This window comes from Nerophis lumbriciformis, linkage group LG19, assembly GCF_033978685.3.
Source record: "Nerophis lumbriciformis linkage group LG19, RoL_Nlum_v2.1, whole genome shotgun sequence".
Classification (NCBI taxonomy): domain Eukaryota; kingdom Metazoa; phylum Chordata; class Actinopteri; order Syngnathiformes; family Syngnathidae; genus Nerophis; species Nerophis lumbriciformis.
In genome coordinates, this window is record NC_084566.2 from 21,294,125 (window position 1) to 21,317,349 (window position 23,225).

The 23,225-nt window shown below is 38.9% G+C and overlaps 1 protein-coding gene across 1 annotated transcript; it reads left to right on the top strand.

The window, feature by feature from the left end:
• The first annotated feature begins 10,089 nt into the window (after positions 1 to 10,089).
• On the top strand, positions 10,090 to 23,158 carry LOC133618715 (uncharacterized). Its single transcript, XM_061979325.2, has 12 exons — positions 10,090 to 10,446; positions 12,950 to 13,083; positions 16,627 to 16,745; positions 16,819 to 16,899; positions 18,297 to 18,334; positions 18,405 to 18,538; positions 18,605 to 18,674; positions 18,749 to 18,868; positions 21,972 to 22,061; positions 22,157 to 22,240; positions 22,316 to 22,472; positions 22,612 to 23,158. Exons 1-12 carry the CDS (start codon positions 10,325 to 10,327, stop codon positions 22,789 to 22,791), a joined length of 1,329 nt encoding a protein of 442 aa, XP_061835309.1. The 5' UTR covers positions 10,090 to 10,324; the 3' UTR covers positions 22,792 to 23,158.
• Positions 23,159 to 23,225: the final 67 nt, after the last annotated feature.

A 23,225-nucleotide genomic window follows, 5' to 3' on the forward strand; every position in this document is an offset into this window, starting at 1 on the left:
TGCACGTGTGTAAACGCTAAAGTTTTCCTCTAACATCTCTCTAACACAGAGTAGTAGAGATGAATAAACACATTCCGCGTTATCAATACTAATTTCATTCTGAGGGGGTCGCGGGAAAAATATCTGTGATTAAAGAGGGGTCATGACAGAAAGTCATTAAGAAACACCGCTATAATCCATGTTTGTCTCTTTTAAACCATCCTATCTAAATTTAGGATTTTGTTCTATTTTCCCCACCCAATGTATGTCACATGCCCTTAATCACTGGATGGCGTTTGCACGGTTGCCATGGAAATGATGGAATTTGTGCAACAAATCTATCTCAGCCATCTGAATCATCTCCATGGCAACAGGGCCAATGCCAACTCCCTGTTGAGAGGTGTTGTTTTTGTGCTTTAGGGACACTCCTTCAACCAATCATATTACAGAAAGTATATCAAAACTTGACCAGGAATTGGTAAGTTTAACAGCAGTATTTTATTCTTAAGAGTACCGGAGTTTATAATTGTTTTTTAATGAACAGATCAATATGAACGTGGACCCAGGGGAAGATCAGCCCACAGAGGATAATCTCCCTGCAAGTTATTTTTATTGATGTGAAATTATCCATTATGTACTCTCTGTGGGAACAATTCTAATGTGGCGTTTCAGCAGGAAATAGCGACCTCTAACGGATGCAAAATGTAAATGCCAGTTTAGTTCATCACATTTACAATGGCCAAGACTAATAATGAAACTACAACAGAGATTTTTGAGCTTGAACTTTTTTAAAGAGCGTATTCCATTTAATAAAGTCAAATACAAATAAGGCAACAAGAGAAGTATCCCACACTTCTCTTTTGTAAAGTAAATCAGTACAGCAGATATGGGCATCTACAGCAACAATATGATTCGCCTGAAAATCTGGACAGGACAAAAAATATATATATATATAATAAGATGATTATACGTGTTTATATATATGTATATATATATATATATATATATATATATATATATATATACACAAAAGAGAAAATAAGAAAATAACTACTTTGATATACAAAGGTTAAAAAAACAAACATTATGGAATCAAACCTTCCCTGTGCCTTGTGTTGGAATCACTAGGCCGCCGTTGTTTTCCAAAGCTAGAAGGGGGTAGAACTCGTCAAATGACTACACTGCAATGCACACAGTTTTTGTCGGATCTGCCAGACTACAAATCCTGCTCTGTAGACAAATTGTCCACCAGACCAGCAAAGCGAGTGGGAAGAACTGTGGTCCCACAAAATGGCCAAAATGTTGGCAAATGGTGTTCTTCTGCACTTTCAGCAGAGGACATCTCTACTGCAGAGAGGGACACTGCGTTATCTTGGGCTGGGTTCCAGTCGCCTTACATCAAAAACAGAGACAACACAGAATTACACCCAAAAAAATCGATTGTCTTCAGATTGTATTATAGTTGAAACATCATCAACCCTACCCGACGCTCTGATTGAATTAAATAGGATCCTGGATGAACCTGTAAGTGAGCACATGCCGATGAACCTGGAGCAGTTCCGAAATCATCAGCATCAGTGCATCCATATTGTTGACAAATCCGATTGGGGACAATTATCTGCACAATAAAAAAGTTATATTACTTTGATTATAGCGAAACGAGAACCTCAGAGAAAGTCCCTTGTAATGTTGTTCATGCAAAGCAGTTCAATACATTTCAACTATCACATCCATTGATCATTTGTAATCAACACTTGTTGAGTGCCTATCACAGGGATGCAAACTCACAGAGAATGAAAATTGTAAACAGCTACCCGGGCGGCTATATAATGAGTTTGCATCTGTGTTTTTAGGAATTGGATCAGCTTCTTGATTAACATATACTGTGCACTTTTTGGACAATAGAACAATGTCAATTAGCAGAAATTAGAGAACTCATTTGAGAACATACACTAAATACCAGACCAATCCAACAAGAACGAAAATGCATATTGAACATCATTGAAGGATCATTATATAAACAAACTTGCCATCCATAATGTTGATGTTGTGTAATACATGGCATTTAGAAGCATTTAGGACCTGCACTACACAAATTGTACAGTCAGATGTTCAGTTGTTTATATTTTAGACTTAGACTTAGACTTAGACTTCCTTGTTATTGTCATTCAAATTTGAACTTTACAGTACAGATAAGAATGAAATTTCGTTGCATTAGCTCATGGTAGTGCAGGATAAAAAAGCAATAAGGTGCAGATATAAATAAATAGATTACTGTACAGATAAATATTGCACTTTTGGTATGCATCCAGGTTTATGATGTATGTTATATTGTCTTTATATTCCAGCGAGTTAATCCATTTTTGGGGGGAATTGAGGGGATTATTATGATGCGTTCAAGAGTCTTACGGCCTAAGGGAAGAAGCTGTTACAGAACCTCCAGGTTCTGCTTCGGAGGCCGCGGAACCTCTTTCTAGAGTCCAGCAGTGAAAACAGTCCTTGGTGGGGGTGGGAGGAGTCTTTGCAGATTTTCTGAGCCCTGGTCAGGCAGCGGTTTTTTGCGATCTCCTGGATAGGAGGAAGAGGAGTCCTGATGATCTTTTCCGCCGTCCTCACCACTCTCTTGAGAGACTTCCAGTCTGAGGCATTGCAGGCTCCAATCCAGACAGAGATGCTGTTGGTCAGCAGGCTCTATAGTGCCTCTGTACATTTTCAAGTAAATGTATATTAAAACATGACAGAATACTGAATGCATCCACTTTCTACCACGTGTCCCTCTTGGGGTCGCTGGGGGGTTGGAGACTATCCCAGCTGCACTCGGGCGGAAGGCGCGGTACACCCTGGACAAGTCACCACCTCATCGCAGGGCCAACACAGATAGACAGACAACATTCACACTCACATTCACACACTAGGGCCAAGTTAGTGTTGCCAATCAACCTCTCCCCAGGTGCGTGTCTTTGGAGGTGGGAGGAAGCCGGAGTACCCGGAGAGAACCCACACAGTCGCGGTAAAAGCATGCAAACTCCACACAGAAAGACCCACAGCTCAGGAATGTAACCTAGGACTTTTTCTCTGTGAGGCACGAGCGCTAACCACCCGTGTAGCCACTGAATGAATACTGAACCCACGTGCATGGGTACTTTTTTTCAACTGACAATAACAGGGTTTTTTTTTTTAAATACATTTATTTTATTGACCACAAAACATGTGTGTTTGTAATGTTTTCAACATCAACCTTATTGCTTAAGTTACTATTAAGCAATAGAGTTGAGGGAATATTATACAACCTTGCAAACAAAATAGTGGTCACTTCCTAAACACTGGGTGTTTACAAAGAAAAGAAAGTATATTGAGTTATCAACTAAAATATTATGATACTGATTCGTTAAATGAATATTCAATTTCATAAATAATTAACTCTGAAATCAATCTGATCAGTGTTATGTATTATGAAAAGAAATATTGTGTGTCAATTTTGAAGAATTTCATATGTTGAAAAATTTTTCAAAAATTCATTTCTATAAATTGTATTGTGAAATTATTTAAAAGGTAAGTAAGCATGATATTAACAGAGTAACGTAATATTGTATTTTCATATTTGAGGGTAGTGACACATTTGGGGAGAGGACAAGTATTCTGAAAATACAAAATATAAGTTGACTGTTCTTTTTACAGAAATGTTTACTTTGAATATTGTACAATATGGTCCATATATGTTTTCTACGGTGACAGCCATAGATATCTTATTCGACCGCTACTGCCTATTGGCGCTGACGAGCCGTGGGGCCGTCATCTTAAACCGGCAAACATCTACATCCAGTGGCAGGATCAATGAAGTGTCAGCACATTTAATCCATCATAACTTTCTAGATAATTAACTGATTTTCAGAGTTTTTTAATGCAAACTTCACACATGGAGCTATGATACAGTGTTAATGAATTGTCATATTTTAATATTCACAGTGGGATTAACAATAATACAATATATGTTTCTATAGAGATATATATATATTTATATGTATGTGTGTATATATATATGTATATATATATATATATATATATATATATATGTATGTATATATATGTATGTATGTATATATATATATGTATGTATATATATATGTATATATATACAACAATATGTATATATATATATATATATATATATATATATACATATGTATATATATATATGTATGTATATATATATATGTGTATATATGTATATATATATATATATATATATATATATGTATGTATATATAAATGTGTATAAAAATGTGTAGATATATATATCAGCAGTACATTATATAAAATATATATTAAAAAAATACAGAGGCTATGTCATCCCTACAAGCCTGTTTCGCAATTTTCCCATGATTATGGAATCAAACCTTCCCTGTGCCTTGTGATGGAATCACACGGATGCCGTTGTTTTTCAGGGCTCGAAGGTGGTCGCTCTTGTCAAATGACTACACTACACAGCACACATCTCAGGACAGCTTCTGTAGTATCTGCCAGACTACAGATCACGCTATGTAGACCAGAGGATTTTCCACCAGACCAGCAACCCGAGTGGGAAGATAACTGTGGTCACACACAACGACCGAACGGTTGGCAAATGGAGATGGGTGTTTTTCTGCAGTTTCAGCAGAGGACATCTCTAATGCAGAGAGAGAACCTGTGTTATCTTGGGCTGCCACACTGCCGGTCTTACTTTGTGAGACACCAAAGCGAACCATCAGATGGTGGAAATGGCCTGGAACTGGCGTGCAGCCGGATTGTTGTTCCAGCCGCCTTACATGGAAAACAGACACAATACGGAATTACACCCAAGGAATAGCATCAATTGTTTCCAGAATGTATTTTAGTTAAAACATCATTAACCCTACCTGATGCTCTGATTTAATTAAATAGGAGCTCCAAGGGATCCTTGATGAACCTGTAGGTGAGCACATAACCATGAACTTGAATCATCAGCATCAGTGTGTCCACATTGATGACAAATCCGATCATGGACAATTATCTGCACAATAAAAAAGTTGGTTTAGTTTGATCATAGCGAAACAAGAACCTCTAAAAAAAAGCACTATACAATGTTGTTCGGTCAAAGCAGTTCAATGAAATTTAATTATAACATTCATCAGTAATGTGTAACCAACAATTGTTGAGTGCCTATCACAGGGACGCAAACACACAAAGAATGAACATTTTAAACGGCTACCAGGCCGGATAGATAATTAGTTTACATCCGTGTTTTTAGGAGTGGAATATGTACTTTGTTTAGCTTATACAGTGCACTTTTAAGACAATGGAACAATGGAACTGCAGAAATCAAAGCATCCATGCGAGAACATACACAGAATGCAAGAACAACACTTTATGTTGAAAATCATTTAAAGGATAACATAACATACTTACCATCCATAACATTGATGTTGTGTAATACATAACATTCAGAAGCATCTAGGACACGGGTAGGGAACCTATGGCTCTAGGGCCAGATGTGGCTCTTTTGATTACTGCATCTGGCTCTCACATAAATCCTAGCTGACATTGCTTAACACGATAAGTAATGAATTAGTCCGCTGGTAATCACAGTGTTAAAAATAACCACGTATCAACCAGACTACAAAGCCATCAGCAAAACCATACAGCACCAGAAGTTGCATTAATGGTAAGAAGTATTTTATTTATTATTGGTTACCTTCAGAATAACTGTTATTAAAAAGAAAAAGAGACTTATTATACCGTATTTTTCGGAGTATAAGTCGCTCCGGAGTATAAGTCGCACCGGCCGAAAATGCATAATAAAGAAGGAAAAAAACATGTATAAGTCGCACTGGAGTATAAGTCGCATTTTTGGGGGAAATTTATTTGATAAAACCCAACACCAAGAATAGACATTTGAAAGGCAATTTAAAATAAATAAAGAATAGTGAACAACAGGCTGAATAAGTGTATGTTATACTACGCATAAATAACCAACTGAGAACATGCCTGGTATGTTAACGTAACATATTATGGTAAGAGTCATTCAAATAACTATAACATATAGAACATGCTATACGTTTACCAAACAATCTGTCACTCCTAATCGCTAAATCCCATGAAATCTTATACTTCTAGTCACTTACGTGAATGAGCTAAATAATATTATTTGATATTTTACGGTAATGTGTTAATAATTTCACACATAAGTCGCTCCGGAGTATAAGTCGCACCCCCGGCCAAACTATGAAAAAAAAATGTGACTTATAGTCCGAAAAATATGGTACTAAAAAAATGTTGGTCTTACTTAAAAATGCACACATTTAGTTGTATTCAGAGTTAAAGAATATTATATGGCTCTCACGGAAATACATTTTAAAATATTTGGCTTTCATGGCTCTCTCAGCCAAAAAGGTTCCCAACCCCTGATCTAGGACCTGCAATACACTGCAAACAAGACAAACAAAAGAGAACAGTGGAAAACATTGAAATGAGCATAATTTCAGCAAAAATGTTGCAATGACACTTGTGTCATGTGGGACTTAAATCAAGTCTGTTTAAACATTTCTTCAATACAACTAATTTTGATACATATATGTTGATAATGAAGCAAAGCTGCTAAAATTGAGAATACACCAACAGCCAAATTGTACAGTCAGATGCTCATTTATGTATATTTTCATATATATTAAGACATGACAGGTAGCTTACTGTTGGTGAATTACACGTGAATACATTCTGTGCACAAAATCGCTGGTCAATGTTATACCAATAACATGAGTTTAATAGCATTATTGTGTCTGTTGTAATGTAAGTCAGTGTTAAGGAATGTGACTAATAAAGTCTCAGTTTATATCCAGAACACTGACACTAAACATACAGTAGCTAACTAAGGTAGCTGCAGGAGCTGGCAACAATTTTGCTGGTGGGCATAAATACAGTACAATAATCTTCGATTCACAAAATATGACCAATAGTAATGTTCACACTTACTTTTGAAAAGTAATCCCCCATGACTTGTTTTCCATGTAATGCCGATTTGTGCAAGAAAACACAGCACATTAATTGCATCAAAATTAATATTCTCACTAAATTTTGTACATCTTGCAATGCTTACCTATATTTATCTCAAAACACTTTTTCCGTGATCTCGTTTGCTCGATCTTAAAGTTTATTTGGAACAAAAAGACTCCTAGAATTCGGACAAACACTTTGCAGTCTCCCAGGGACTTAGGTGGGTTGTGTCTGCCAAAGTTTTTATTTTACTATTGGGCTGTTAACATCGGTAGCATGCTACACTGGTGCTATATTAGCAACCAACACCACCATGGCTGCAGATTGAGGAGGCCTCCTGCAACTCTTCTACCCTAAAGCCTCTTATGTGCCTTTCTCAGACATTGTTATTGTTATCTTATTCTGATAATACAATTGTTAAAAATTCTCTTAAAATTTGGGCTCAATTAAAAATACATTTTGGACTTCACTCTGTGCCTCTCTCGTCTCCAATTAACTTAAACCCTTTATTTACGCCTTCTGTGAGTGATATGGCCTTTGTAGCCTGGGAGACTGCCGGGATTTGATCCATTAGTGATCTTTACATTATTGAAACATTTGCATCCTTCGATCAATTAGCCCACAAATTTGGCCTTCATAGAAACCAGTTCTACCGATATCTGCAAATTAGGGACTTTGTACGAAAGCACTTCCCTGTTTTTCCCCAAATTACACCTGCAACCCTGACAGACTCTCTACTTAAACTCAATCCATATTCCAAGGGTAATATCTCTAAATTATATACAGACATCAGTTCATGGACCTGCCCAGTCCATGTTAGTCCCTTTCCTATAGTGGCATTATTCGGAGTGGTACCTCGAAACATTTCATTGCCGATCTATTTTGCCTATCTTGTGGCTTTTTTCTTAGCTTGCTTGCAAAGACAGCCGTCCTAATGCGCTGGAAGAATCCCAGCCCCCTCGCACCCTCTCATTCAACGTGGATAAGAGATGCACCGTCCTTCATGACGTTGGGAAAGATAAGGCACTGCTTTCAGGGCTCTGATGCAAAATTTACCTAAATATGGCACTCATTTCAGGAACATGTTGATTCCTTGAGCCTGGATGCTGCTGCTGCTGTTTAGGCGCACCCCATTGATCAACTTAAAATTCTCAGTTTACTTGCTAAACATACGTTCCAAGGCATTGTCGTGGCGCATACTAATGTAATTTAATTATACTATTACTTTAGTAGGTTTTTTTTTCATTTACTTTTTTCATACTACTTAACTTTATGTTGGTGTGTATATATATATATATATATATGTATATATATATATATATATATATATTTCTTGTTTTCCCTCTAATTATTGATATTAGTCTTATTGAAATGTGTCTTGTTGTTGTCTCCTTCCCCCTGTTTTGTGGGCCTTTACATTGCCAACATTTCAATGTATACAGTATCAACAAAACACCAAGTTAAAATGTGAAAATTATAAAGAAACAAGTGTATTGTATAATTACAACACTCATTATAACTGAAAATATATTACTAATAATTGACTAAAATATGATGACAAAACTATTTAAATAAAAACAATAAACTATTAATAATAATTAAACTACCATTAAAAAAGAAAAAAAGAAAAAAAATCTAAAATTAAACATAAAATCGACAGCACGGTGATAGAGGGGTTAGTGCGTCTGCCTCACAATACGAAGGTCCTGAGTAGTCCTGGGTTCAATCCTGGGCTCGGGATCTTTCTGTGTGAAGTTTGCATGTTCTCCCCGTGACTGCGTGGGTTCCCTCCGGTCCGGGAATTCCGGCTTCCTCCCACCTCCAAAGACATGCACCTGGGGATAGGTTGATTGGCAACACTAAATTGGCTCTAGTGTGTGAATGTGAGTGTGAATGTTGTCTGTCTATCTGTGTTGGCCCTGCGATGAGGTGGCGACTTGTCCAGGGTGTACCCCACCTTCCGCCCGATTGTAGCTGAGATAGGCTCCAGCGCCCCCTGCGACCCCGAAGGGAATAAGCGGTAGAAAATGGATGGATGGATAAACATAAAATCGAAATCAGTGTCTGACCCAAGAGCATACATTAGCATGGTCTTCTGTGACTAAGCTGCCAAAGATGAGATGGAGGAGGAATGTATACTGCTGTATATGTGTTGTTCTAGAAATAGAAAATTCTAAATAAATCGTATAGTGGAAGAGTGGCCGTGCGCGACCCGAGGGTCCCTTGTTCAATCCCCACCTAGTACCAACCTCGTCATGTCCGTTGTGTCCTGAGCAAGACACTTCACCCTTGCTCCTGATGGGTGCTGGTTAGCGCCTTGCATGGCAGCTCCCTCCATCAGTGTGTGAATGTGTGTGTGAATGGGTAAATGTGGAAGTAGTGTCAAAGCGCTTTGAGTACCTTGAAGGTAGAAAAGCGCTATACAAGTACAACCCATTTATCATTTATAGGGGAAAAAAGAGAATACGCAGCACAACACTCTGCATTAGTGTTGTTCCTTGTTCTTTTTGCTGCTCAGAGGAGTAGAATACCGGTTCAAGATGGCGGCTGAATTTCCTGCCCCACAGCACCCAATGCGGCATCTATTCATGTATGATTAAATGTGGTGACACTTCATTGATCCTTCATTGATCCTGCCACTAGATATAGATGTTTACCGGGTTAAGATGGCGGCCCTACGGCTCGTCAGCGCCAATAGAAATTAGCGGTCGATGCAGAATCTCTACATAAGTTATCTATGGTGAAAGCCATCCTCCATTTTTGAATCTCATACTCTGGTGTTATTGATGGCGCGTTCGAGTCACCTCGGAATATCGATGAACATTGATGTCACACAACGCAATACAGTGTTTAACAGCTAAAACGGTTATCCTAAAATATAACATGCCTAAATGTAACAATCAATACAGTAACTAAGGGGAAAGTTGTTGTTAATGTGAGCCACATGCATTGGACTTGGTTCTAGTACACATCAAATGTCGTAAGAACACGCATATTAGAGACAAACTGATGTCATGTTGGTGATACATTTGAACTGGTTTAGATTATTTTATATAACAGGGGCAGCCACAGCAATAGAATATAGACACCCAGTGGGCGTTGCACATCGTGTTTTCCCACCCGCAGTTTGCTATTTCCGATTTTCCAACATAAACCGGAACGCATCATTCAGTTCCTCAACATGTCGGCGAGACGCTGGTAGTCCGTTGTTCTACCAATCAGCAAGCTAGCGCGCTAACAACTAAAAAAAAACTCCGGCGTTTCCCTACCAAGGGCTCACTAGAAGTTTGACTAAAACCAAGGATTCGACGTTAGTGTTGTCGTTTTGGTCGGAAACATGAGTTACACGACGAAGGTAGTCCAGGTGACTAATGTGTCGCCGAGTACAACATCTGAGCAGATGAGAGCACTTTTTGGTTTCCTGGGAACCATTGAAGAACTCAAGTTATTCCCACCAGAGTAAGTCAACATGTCGTTTATTATTGGCTTAAATCCACTAATGATACATTTTTTTTCACCATTTTGTTTAATTTTCCAGTTAAATGGGCTTCAAACGTAACACACGGCCTAGCATGCTAAAGCTAGTGGAAGCACGATTCGGCTCGCTAGCCTAGCTAAACGCTGCGTTCGAAATGGCGATTTGTTTGTTGCGTTTTAATGTAATTGTTTATGTTCAACGTGTGCACCAGCTATTAAACCACGAGTAGCAAGAATGTATGGGTTCTTTTTATTCAGAAGCCGCACCGTAGAATTGCAATGAGTTAATAGAACAAATACAAAATACGAGTATGTACATCACTAAGGTATCTATTGAGTCAACAAAGGTGTTGCTAAAATAACACCGCAATCAAAGCACGTTTGTTTCATCTTTTAAAAAAACCCCAAAACATTTATTCATTTATTTCAGGCAATGACCTAAACAAAGTACAAGGTAGACAACCCATCATATAAATTAATATAATGCAAAAGGTAATGCACAGTATGTAAGCATGATGGTCCAGTTTTGCCTGAAAAGGGGTGAAAAGAAGATCATTTATTTTATCCCACCCCCAGTTCTCCATTCAGCGATTAATACATTGAGTTTCACTGTTACTTTGTTTAAGGATTATAATACAAATTGTATCATGGTGGCATTACCACAGGTACCAATAATTATTACACTGTCACAATAATTTGTATCAACAACGTAGGAGGAATGAACATACCAACAATGGTAATAGACAAAATACCAACAATGGTAATAGACAACTTGGCAACAATGGTAAGGAAACATTGAGCACATTTTGAGAAGGAGTACAACAGCAGGTCAAATTACAGACCCTCATCTCTATATTTGAACCAGACCCGATGTTTGTATAATAGTTTAAATCAATTAATAGTTTGACATTGCTTGTGTTGTAAGTCCAGTTTGTTACTCCATATACAAACACACAAAAACGTTTGCACTCGTGTTATTAAAAAAACGTTGTAGATTAGGTGGCAATAATTTGTTAAATGCTTTATATAAGATTATTGATGGTATTATATTTAACAAGATCATCAAGTTTGAGCAACTTTGATTGCTTAAACAGATTATGAGTATGTTCCAAAAAAACAACGTTGTGAATGATCCGCATTGCTCTTTTCTGTAATATGATCAGAAGATTTAATTGTGTTGTGGTAAGTATTCCCCCATACTTCAACACAATATGTAAGGTATGGGTGTACCAAGGTGCAGTATAGAGTATGGAGTAGGGTTGCAAAGGGGTGTAAAGTTTCTGGTAAATTTCCGGAAACTTTCCACTGGAAGTTAAGCTCGGGAAGTTTGGAAATTTTTACCATTCTTTGATTATTCAAAGTTGGACACCGTCCATCTTATTCTCTGGAATAAGATGAGAAGCTTGTAAAATACTAATGCAATGCTACACACAGTAATAAATAGTCAGCAAAACAATCGGAGTAGTCTTTAAAAATATGTTACTGATGGACAAATGAATAGAAATAGACAATAACCTACATTCTTGTATGACAACAGAGTGGCTAGCAGAACAGAAGGCAGAGGAAACTACACGTTTTGATTTAGAATTTTCTAGTTGAACTTCCAAGATCACAAAAAAGGTAAATTTCGATCGCTAACGTTGTTAGCATAAATTAATGGGATTTAACACAGAGAAAATGAGCATCACGGCTAACGAAGAAATATTTTCGGCTCATTATGAGATTGTGGTGGTACATAAACCTAGCTAGTTAGAGATATTTGCCCCAAAATCATTTAACAAGTACAGGAACAGCTGGCTGGATTGAGTGGAAGTCTGCTGCAGTAGTCTAAAGTCATACAGTAACAAGCAATTACACCTCTATTAAACTTAAATACCATATATCAAATATATTTACCCCAGTAATATCATCAAAACTTACCTGACTGGATGAAGTCTTTGGGCTCAAATACTAGTGTGGCCTCAATAGCCCTGCTGTAGTGTGAAGCATGCTGGGAATTACCTGTGCATGTGATGGAAAAATGTACTGCAGATGTGATGGAGGAATGCACCGTGCAGGGTGGAAATTCAACTGAATTTGCATTAAATCAGGTTGTTTTAGATAATAATCATGCTGCAAGAGCTAGCATGTTGCATTCAATGTTTATTCCCATTAATCCCCGTTAATTCCCATATATTCACGTTAATTCCCATGGAAAATTTCCAACTTTGAATATTCCCTGAATTTTGCAACCCTAGTACAGAGTGCATTTTCATTGAGGTATAGTTTTGATTATTAGTTTATAATTGAGAGGCTTTTGGAGATTTTTGTTTTAATGTGTCTGACATGAGGTTTCCATGATAGTTTACTATCAATTATTACTCCCAATCACTGTACGTATTGCTTGGTGTCTAATGAACAAGTGTGCATCTTATGTTTTAATTTGAAAAGGCCAATATTTTACTATGTCCTGTGATTTAATCAAATATTATTCCTTTTTCCTCAGTGACTCTCCCATGTCCGTGACGTCACGGGTGTGTTTTGTGAAGTTCCAGGAGCCAGAATCTGTTGGCGTGTCCCAACATCTGACAAACACTCTTTTTGTGGACCGAGCACTGATCGTGGTCCCGTTTGCTGACGGTTTGTCTCCTCATTAAAACCTGCATGTGATTCAACAGATTTGTTTGTTATACTGTGACATAGGGATAGGCGATATGATCTAAAATCTATGTTGTTCATATCTGGATTTGTAAATATATATAGGTAGTAGCCTCCTACGATGTTGATATACATCACAATATATTTGCCATATAAATGATAATAGAAGCATTTCAAAACTGTTTAGAAAGGCAGTTTGTTTAGTTTAAATTTACTGCTGGCATATGCGGTAAGATATTGCATAATTCCCGTTTGTATTTTGTCAAAGTTTTTATAAATTACTTGCTAATTTACTGTTAATTTCTGGTTACTTTCTATTGTAACATTGTTTTATCTACACCTCAGTTAAAATGTAATAAACACCTATTCTTCTGTTTGAATACTTTAGTTTTAGGAGATACTACAAATGTGGGTATCGATCCAATACTAAGTAGTTACCGGGCAGTATTGATAATACCAATGCTGATACTGATACATAATTTGTTGAAGATCATTTAATGACTACATTTTTGATTACAATTATAATCTGACAAAAAAAACACAGCATGGCTGTGTAACGATAGCAATAACATATTTAAATTATTTCCTTAAATTGGCTCTGATTTAAATCCTTTGGTTTTTGCCTGTAAATTCCTCCTTTGTCCAGGGACCCATTTCCTCAATTTGTAAACAATAACAAAAATGACAAAATATTTTTTATAATAAAAAGTATTGATCTAACCAACACTGTAGCATCGACCCTATAATAATAATTTACTTGGTACCGTTACTGTCTATCTGTATTGATTCTTTTTTTTTTTGTTTACGTCAAGGGCTCTAGCATGGCTCAGTTAGCATAACTTCCTACGATGTGTAGTGACGCATATTTAGCCATTGCTTGTTATCTGGGGATGACACTTTCAAGAAAATAAATGTTGTCGTCGCCATAGAGGCGAGGATTACTGATTTAGAAGTGGCTTGGCTGCACTGTGGAGGCAAATTAGTCGCTAGCAGAATGTTACATTGCAGTGTTCGTTTGCTTGTTGCCGTCAAATTTGCGGGACTCAGTTAGAATGTGTCATCAACATGCATTATCACAATATAATTATAGTATTAAAAACTATATTATAGTCAGCCAAATTTAAATAATTTGTCATATTTTGTCTATATCACACAACCGTACTGTGACAATGCAATTTTATGTTTGTGTGTCCCGAACTTTAGATTTAAAAACACAACATCAATATACTAAAATCTGCATATATATATAAGTTGAAACAATTTAAACTGGGGGTGCTGAACTATATAGTACAGTAATCATTTTATTGAAGTTCTCATCCATACCGGACTATCCTCTGTTAAACTTCTCTCTGTCATCTGTGTATGCATGTGTGTGTGTTTTTGCGCGAGTGTGTGTGTGGTTTTGTAGTGAAGAAGGCAAAAGCAGCCCCCGGGTTGATGGCTGAAAGTGGTCCTCTGCCCGCCAACAGGGGACTGTAAACACTGGCAAAAGCCAGGAAGCATTCAAGTCCCGCCCATTTTTCTTATGCCTTTGTCTCTGCTTTCTCTTCTTTAAATTGAAACTTCCGTCTAATAAGAAAGCACTCTCGCCTAGACATTTAGGTTACATAATTCATTGGTTAGAGTACCACACGCTTAAGGTTTCTTCTATTGTCATTTAATATGCACATCTGTAAATTAAAAAGAGCAAATCATGTCACACTTGACACCTAAAGCCTGATTGATTTGACGAGTGTAAGCATGGTACATCTTGTGTTACGAGTATTTAGATTAAGGTATTTTTCTATAATTACTAGGTTAGTATAAACAACTACATTGACACTCATGGAAATTTAAGCAATTATAGCTTAAGTCAAAAATATTTTTTCCCTTAAAAAATATGGTTTTATTCTTGTAGTATAATTTTTTCTACATAATTTTACTATTTCTAGTCCCCTCTTATTTTAATCGTGCATCAGCATAGTACAGGATAAAATAATGGATTCTATTCTTGCAATATATTGCTTTTTTATTTTTAACTTCATTTTACTATTTCTAACCCCCACTTATTTTTACTGTGTATGCATAGTATAGGATAATTATCCCAGAGTGAGTGCTCCCTAGCAATAAACTAAACAACCAAATCATTCTTCTATTTATTTTGTTAAAATATGTACAGTGGATTTTTGTAAAAATACAAACTCTCTTGAGTTTCAGCTGTGTAAAGACTTACATGGTGATCTTTGTCTAGATTACAAACAGGTTTAACGAGACAAGTTAACGTAATGGTCAGACTGCACTGAAGTTGTCTGAGATGCCCGGCCGACTTGTCGATGTTGGTACACTTTCTAACATTTAACAGTGGTCTTCTTTTGTTGTTGTGTTTTACAGTTGTTTTTCCTGGCTCAGCCAGTCCCGTAGACTGAAAAGGTCCTGCAGAAAATACCACCCAACTTTATTTGTCTCCTGCAGCCATTTTCTTTCTCTCTCTCTCTCTCCAGTGTGCTCTTTTTTGTTTACATGTTGTCATGTGTGTGTGTGTGTCCACAATGTCTGTCTGTTAGAGTAAGGGGAAATGTAAAGGGGGCAGTGTATTAACTGTAACGCCACTGTTCACTGGTGGTAAGCAGCAACATATTTTCGAGTTGGGGGGATTTGTTCATGCTCACTTTAGTCACAAAACTGAAGAGGAAGTTGACCTTTTAGCCCCAAATCATACATTTAATTAATCAAATGTCATTTGGGAATTGCTAAACCAGAACCCAGACCTACATTAATTTGGGGTGACAAGAGATTCCTCTCATTATGTATAACTTGTGTTCAATGAATCTTATAAAACCTGGAAACAATGAATCTTGTCTTAAAGCAGCAACTAGTAGATTTAGGGTGTGTCACTTGTTTTCTCACTAACCAAGTTTTGTTTTATTTTAGATGATATTTTTTGAAAAATATAATTAACATGAGAAACATGCAAGCACTTAAATGAGCTGCAGTGAAATGACAATATATGTTAGAGCTGCAGCCTGACTTAATGTGACTGCACTGATTGACAGGTAAGGATGTTACTGCAGGGTCATGTGGATTATCTGACTGTCATGTTTTTCTTGTTTCATTTCAGCAAAAAGACATTGTGTAGACTTCTTGGCAAACACCCTAAAATTCTCTCTTGTTTGTATCTCCGATTTTTCTCTGTGTGTGCTTTTTAGTAGCGAAGCCGCCGTGAGTGAGTCGCTTGTTTCAGTAAACGTCTAAATGAAACTCACAGCCAATTGGAGAAGAGCTGGGCTTGCTCACGTTTGGTTCATGACTTAGCAAACACGTTCAGGTGATACATTCTTGGCAGTGTTCATTGGACTAGTGTGATGTATGCCAGCTTTAGTTGTGTCACTGCAAACATGATGTGTTGAATTCAGGCAAAGTCTGTACACCTAGAAGGTAACAACACCCCACTTTGAAGGCACTTTTATTGAAGACGTTGCTTGGACATGCTGACACACAAAAAAAGGTGGTGCTCCCGTACTAATGCTGGTTTGTGTTCCCGTGCAGGCGTCATCCCAGATGAGGCCAAAGCTTTGTCGCCGCTGCTAGTGCCGACAAACAGCGTTGCGGGGCTCCTACCCGGAGGAGGACTTCTACCCACGCCCAACCCCCTTCCCAACCCAGCTGTAAGATGCCGTTTGCTGGGAATCGCACGGCCGAAAGGCGGCGAGTCGAATCAAACTGATTGTTTTCTTTTAGATGGGAGGAAACCCGTTTGCTGGTTTGAACATGGATGCGATGGCAGCGTTTGGATTCCCTGGACCCAACATGAATCCTCAGGTGAAAACTTAATAGGTGTATGTCAGTAAATTTGAACTGCATTGCCGCAAACTGCACATTTGAATATATTTAATCCACAGTGAAGGGGAATTTGTTGTCTATAGGCCTGTGGGGATAATCGAATGAATGGGATAATGTTGACTTAGTATGGTGCGTTTTTATTGTCCTTGTCCATATCGCTTTAATTAGGAAGAAAGGCCGTTCACTCAATGCCTCGGGTTTTTGCACCTGGTCATGTTTGTTGCATACCGTATTTTTCTGAATATATATTGCTCCGGAGTATAAGTCTCACCGGCCGAAAATGCATAATAAAGAAGGAAAAAAACATAAGTCGGTTGGTAGAGCGGCCGTGCCAGCAACTTGAGGGTTGCAGGTTCCATCCCCACTTCCGCCATCCTAGTCACTGCCGTTGTGTCCTTGGGCAAGACACTTTACCCACCTGCTCCCAGTGCCAGCCACACTGGTTTAAATGTAACTTAGATATTGGGTTTCACTATGTAAAGAGCTCTGAGTCACTTGAGAAAAAGCGCTACATACATATTTGCAGGCGACACAATTGCGTTTTTGTTTTAGGAGAGAACACAGAAGTTAAATAGTAACAGAAGACATTGACAAGTTAAAGAGCTGGTTTGACAAACAGACTACCCTGAAATCTCAGTATCACTAAAATAATTATATTTGGTTACAGTAGAGGGGCAAGACATACACAAATAGACGGAGTATTCATTAAAAGGGTGAAATAAATAAAATGTTGGGGCGTAATGATAAACCATAACATGAACTGGAAATCTCATATCAAAAATATACAACATATAGTAGCGAGAAAAACTTCATTACGGTAACTTAAATCTGCGCAATTCAAGTAGGAATTGCATGTTATTTGCCATCGCAGAAACGCGTGAGCTGAACTGAAATAACTAACAGTTGTAATGTGTCAGGTACCGAGGTGTGTGTCTGCGCGCGCGTCCATAAAACAGCGTATTGGCTCCTCGTTCAAAAAGTAGCAAAGTTACTGCCAAGCTACCGGGAAATGTAGTTATGCTATGTAGCTTCGCTACTTGTAGCAAGCTACTGCCCAACACTACGTACTATGTATTGTTTCGGGAAGGTAAGTGTATGCTGATGTAAGAGGAGAAAAACATTGATTTATAAGAAATAATTTTAGTGTGCACAGAAAAAACATGAGTTGGTCTAAAAAATGTACTAATGTTGCAGACCTACCTGAAGATGAGATCATATTACGCTACACTTAGAAGATCATAGCAGCCATGATGTCATTGCTTATGATGTTCACAGCCACCAGGGGGCTTATTTGCATGCCATGTGTGTCATTCATAACTTCTTTTCACCCTCTATTCCTGGCAAACCAAACTTTCAACCCTTTTTGTGTCTTACAGGCTGCTGATCAACTGCTGAAGCTCATGACGGATCCTCAGTAAGTTGACTAGAAGGCGCTCCTGAGGTGTCAGGGAATTAATTCAGACAATCTTCGTCTCTTTGTGCAGACTCAACCCTCTGGCAGCAGGCCTGAACCTCAGCGCCGGTCTCAAAGCCGACGCTGCCAACAAGGAAATGGAGGAAGCCATGAAGAGAGTCAGAGAGGCGCAGTCGCTCATATCTGCCGCTATAGAACCAGGAAGTAAGTGTGCTGCGCTCTGTGTTTGTGTAAGTCACAAGTTGGACTCATCCCCATCATGTCCGCCAGGTGAGAGCAGGAAGAAGCGCTCTCGCTCTAGGTCAAGGAGGAGGAGGTCCAGATCCAGGTCCAGGCGCAGGTAATGATCAGGCAGACGGGTGCACACGTCATGTGTCAATTTGGACGTGCAGAAGTAAAGTTGTGATGTTGCAGGCGAAGCGGCAGCAGGTCGAGACGACGCTCCATTTCCAGAAACAGGCGGCGCTCCAAAAGCCCACGCAGGAGGCGGAGCCGCTCCCGAGACCGAAGCAGGCGCTCCAGAAGCAGATCCAGGTGGGTGCTAATTAGGGTTGTCTCGATACCAATATTTTGATACCGGTACCAAAATGTATTTCAATACTTTTCTAAATAAAGGGGGCCACAAAAAAATGGCATTATTGGCTTTAACAAAGAATCTTAGGGTACATTAAACATATGTTTCTTATTGCAATCAAAGAACAAATGTGTCCTTAAATAAAATAGTGAACATACTAGACAACTTGTCTTTTAGTAGTAAGTAAACAAACAAATACTCCTAATTAGTCTGCTGACATATGCAGTAACATATTGTGTAATTTTCCATTGTATTATTTTGTCAGAATTATTAAGGACAAGTGATAGAAAATGAATTATTAATCTACTTGTTCATTTACTGTTAATATATTCTTACTTTCTCTTTTAACATATTCTATCTACACTTCTGTTAAAATGTAATAATCACTTATTCTTCTGTTGTTTGGATGCTTTACATTAGTTTTGGATGATACCACAAATTTGGGTATCGATCCGATACCAAGTAGTTACAGGGTCATACATTGGTCATAGTTTAAGTTCTCATGTGTCCAGGGACATATTTCCTGAGTTTATGAACATAATATGAATTTTTAGAAAGAAAAACATTTTGATGTACCGTATTTTCCGCACTATAAGGCGCACCGGATTATTAGCCGCACCTTCAATGAATTACATATTTCATAACTTTGTCCACCAATAAGCCGCCCCGGATTATAAGCCGCGCCTACGCTGCGCTAAAGGGAATGTCAAAAAAACAGTCAGATAGTTCAGTCAAACTTTAATAATATATTGAAAACCAGCGTTCTAACAACTCTGTCCCAAAATGTACGCAAATGTGCAATCACAAACATAGTAAAATTCAAAATGGTGTAGAGCAATAGCAACATAATGTTGCTCGAACGTTAATGTCACAACACACAAAATAAACATAGCGCTCACCTTCTGAAGTTATTCTTCATTCGTAAATCCTTCGAATTCTTCGTCTTCGGTGTCCGAATTGAAAAGTTGCGCAAGCGTGGGATCCAAAATGGCCGGTTCCGTCTCGTCGAAGTCATCGGAGTCAGTGTCGCTGTTGTTGTCCAGTAGTTCTGTGAATCCTGCCTTCCGGAAAGCTCGGACCACAGTTGTGACCGAAATATCTGCCCAGGCATTTACGATCCACTGGCAAATGTTGGCGTATGTCGTCCGGCGCTGTCTGCCCGTCTTAGTGAAGGTGTGTTCGCCTTCGGAGCTGTGTGAAAAAAGCCACCCGGCCTCTTCGCGTAAACTTCCCTTAACCACTCGCTCATCTTTTCTTCATCCATCCATCCCTTCGAGTTAGCTTTTATGATGACGCCGGCTGGAAAGGTCTCTTTTGGCAAGGTCTTCCTTTTGAATATCACCATGGGTGGAAGTTAGCATGGCAAGCTAGAACCACAGTGAAGGATGACTTCTCATTCCCTGTGGTGCGAATATTCACCGTACGTGCTCCCGTTCCACAGTGCGGTTCACAGGAATATCAGTTGCTGTGAAATACGGTAGTAATCCGTGTGCGGATGGAGAGATTGCGTCTTTTTATGAACCGGATCCTTGTCGCTTAGTAGGAGCCATTTTGTGGTCTTTACAGATGTAAACAGGAAATGAAACGTACGGTGATGTCCGCGCGTTTTTTCTTCTTCTTCCGGGGGCGGGTGGTTGCTTACAGTAGAAGAAGAAGCGCTTCCTGTTCTATGGGGGCGGGTGCTTTCCTTGGCGGTTGCTTGCGTAGAAGAAGAAGCGCTTCCTGTTCTACCGGGAAAAAAGATGGCGGCTGTTTACCGAAGTTGCGAGATCGAAACTTTATGAAAATGAATCGTAATAAAGCGCACCGGGTTATAAGGCGCACTGTCAGCTTTTGAGAAAATTTGTGGTTTTTAGGTGCGCCTTATAGTGCGGAAAATACGGTAATCATAGTAGTATCGACTAGATACGCTCTTGTACTTGGTATCATTACAGTGGATGTCAGGTGTAGATCCACCCATGGCATTTGTTTACATTGGGATGCCGGTGTGTAGTGACGCATGTTTAGCTATTCCTCGTCCTGCAGGGATGATACTTGTAAGAAAATTACTTTGTCGCCATGGAGACGAGGATTAGTGATTTAGAAGTAGCTAAAACACTGCAGATTGCGGATAGACATTAGCCGCTAGCTAGCTAGCCATGTCTTAAAGCAGTGGTCCCCAACCTTTTTGTAACTGCGGACCGGTCAACGCTTACAAATTTGTCCCACGGACCGGGAGGCGTTTTTTTTTAATTTTTTTATTTATTTTATTGTCAAAAAATACAATCATGTGTGCTTACGGACTGTATCCCTTGCAGACTGTATTGATCTACATTGATATATAATGTAGGAACCAGAATATTAATAACAGAGAGAAAGGACCCTTTTGTGTGAATGAGTATAAATAGGGGAGGGATGTTTTTTGGGTTGGTGCACTAATTGTAAGTGTATCTTGTTTTTTATGTTGATTTAATTAAAAAAAACATTTTTTTTTTTTTATTTCTTGTGTGGCCCGGTACCAATTGATCCGCGGACCGGTGGTTGGGGACCACTGTCTTAAAGCACCTCTTCCTGTGGGAGTTAGTGTTATAACTTCATCTTTATCATTAGTTTTTAAACCAAAATGCGGCCATTCTCCCTTTTCTTTCTACACACTGTAAGTATCAAATCAAATCAAATCAACTTTATTTATAAAGCACATTACGCCGTGATTGTGCACTGCCGAACATGCCCCTCTGCTCGTAAAACCAGCAATGTCACGATGTGACGACACGCCATCATGCCTGTAAAAACAAAACAAAAAACTATATATATATATATATATATATATATATATATAATAAATAAATAAAAGAACCGGTACTTTTCAGAGTATAGTACAGTTTTTGATTCATTAGTACTGCGGTACTATACTAGTACCGGTATACCGTACAACCCTAGTGCTAACCCCACTTTCTCAAACCCCTTTCACAAGATCCTGATAAACCGGAAGTCACGAAGTCTTCTCGTTCCGTTGTACTTATCAGCCTAAGGCGCTGCAATGTGTTGTTTTGAATGACGCTGACATCAAATGTTGCCCAGCAGAGATCGTAAGAAGGAGGACGTTGGAAGGAGGAGGTCCAAAACTCCGCCTAAGAGTTACAGCACCACTCGCAGGTCTCGCAGTGTGAGCCGGTGAGTAGACTTCTCGTCACGCTGTGGAAAAACTCTTCCTCACTGTCACGCCTAACACCCTCCTCCTCCTCCTTTGTCCCGTGATGCCGCTGAAGGAGACGCAGGAGAAGTCGCAGCGGAAGCCGATCTCCTAAGAAGTCTCCCAAGAGGAGGAGCTCCAGGTCGCCATCGCCTCGCAGGTGAGCCGATCTCTCGTTTGCTCTTCTTCTTCTTCCATATGCAGATTTTCTTCACGTTTTGTTGTGGCCATGCAGGCACAAGAAGGACAAGAAGAGAGACCGGGAGAGGGAACGACGCAGCGAAAAAGAACGAGGACGAGAAGAACGAGAACGTTCTACCAGCAAGAAGAAGAGAAGCAGAGACAAAGAGCGAGAGAGGAAGTCAGACGTGGGAGACAAAGGAGACATAAAGGTGGAAAATATGAAAGGATGAAGCTCAGAGCTAAATCAAACTTTATAAATAATTGAATATTGTTAATGGTAACTTTGTGGATTATTGTTGGGACATAAAAGCAGCCCAGATAATAAAGCGCAATGACGTCCTGCCACAGATTACCAGGGATTACGATGAAGAAGAGCAAGGCTACGACAGTGAGAAGGAGCGCCAAGAAAGGAAGGATTCCGACTACTCCGCATTGTCGCCTAATTTTGCAGACGACAACGGTGACTCGCAGCAGGCCAACGGCGACGACGAAGACACTCATGAGGACGACATGGACGTGAGCGACTGAGCAACTTGTCCTCCCTGATCATCGCCAGGCTCTTTCCATCCAAACAAAATGAACGTTTAATCAAAAATGTGAATTCATGTGATTTAAAGTTTCGTCTGGTACTCTCTCCTGTGGTGAATTGCTACTTTACACACTTCACATTAAGGCCACACCCCCCTCCCATCATGGATACGTTGTCCCTCTTATACCCAAGTGTGAAACTGGAGCTTACGTTTGTCGCTTTATTCAGTCACCTCACCTTGTTTCCTTTTCGTAGGGTTTTGTAATTGTTGCTTTTTGGAACAGTTGTCATTTAGCTCCTTATTAGGAAAACTTTGTTTTATTAGGTATTGTTTTTATATATATATAATAAAACCAATTTGGTGAATGTTGGTCTTTTTTTTTTACATATTAACCTCCTCTGGCCAATAATACTCATCACAAATTTTGTTTTC

Bases quoted from the DNA above. Each gene is read 5' to 3' on its own strand.
- LOC133618715 (XM_061979325.2), top strand. From the start codon at position 10,325: ATGAGTTACACGACGAAGGTAGTCCAGGTGACTAATGTGTCGCCGAGT. The intron at 13,084-16,626 runs GTTTGTCTCCTC...GTTCCCGTGCAG, and splicing joins CGTGGTCCCGTTTGCTGACG to GCGTCATCCCAGATGAGGCC. The intron at 22,241-22,315 runs GTGAGCCGATCT...GTGGCCATGCAG, and splicing joins AGGTCGCCATCGCCTCGCAG to GCACAAGAAGGACAAGAAGA.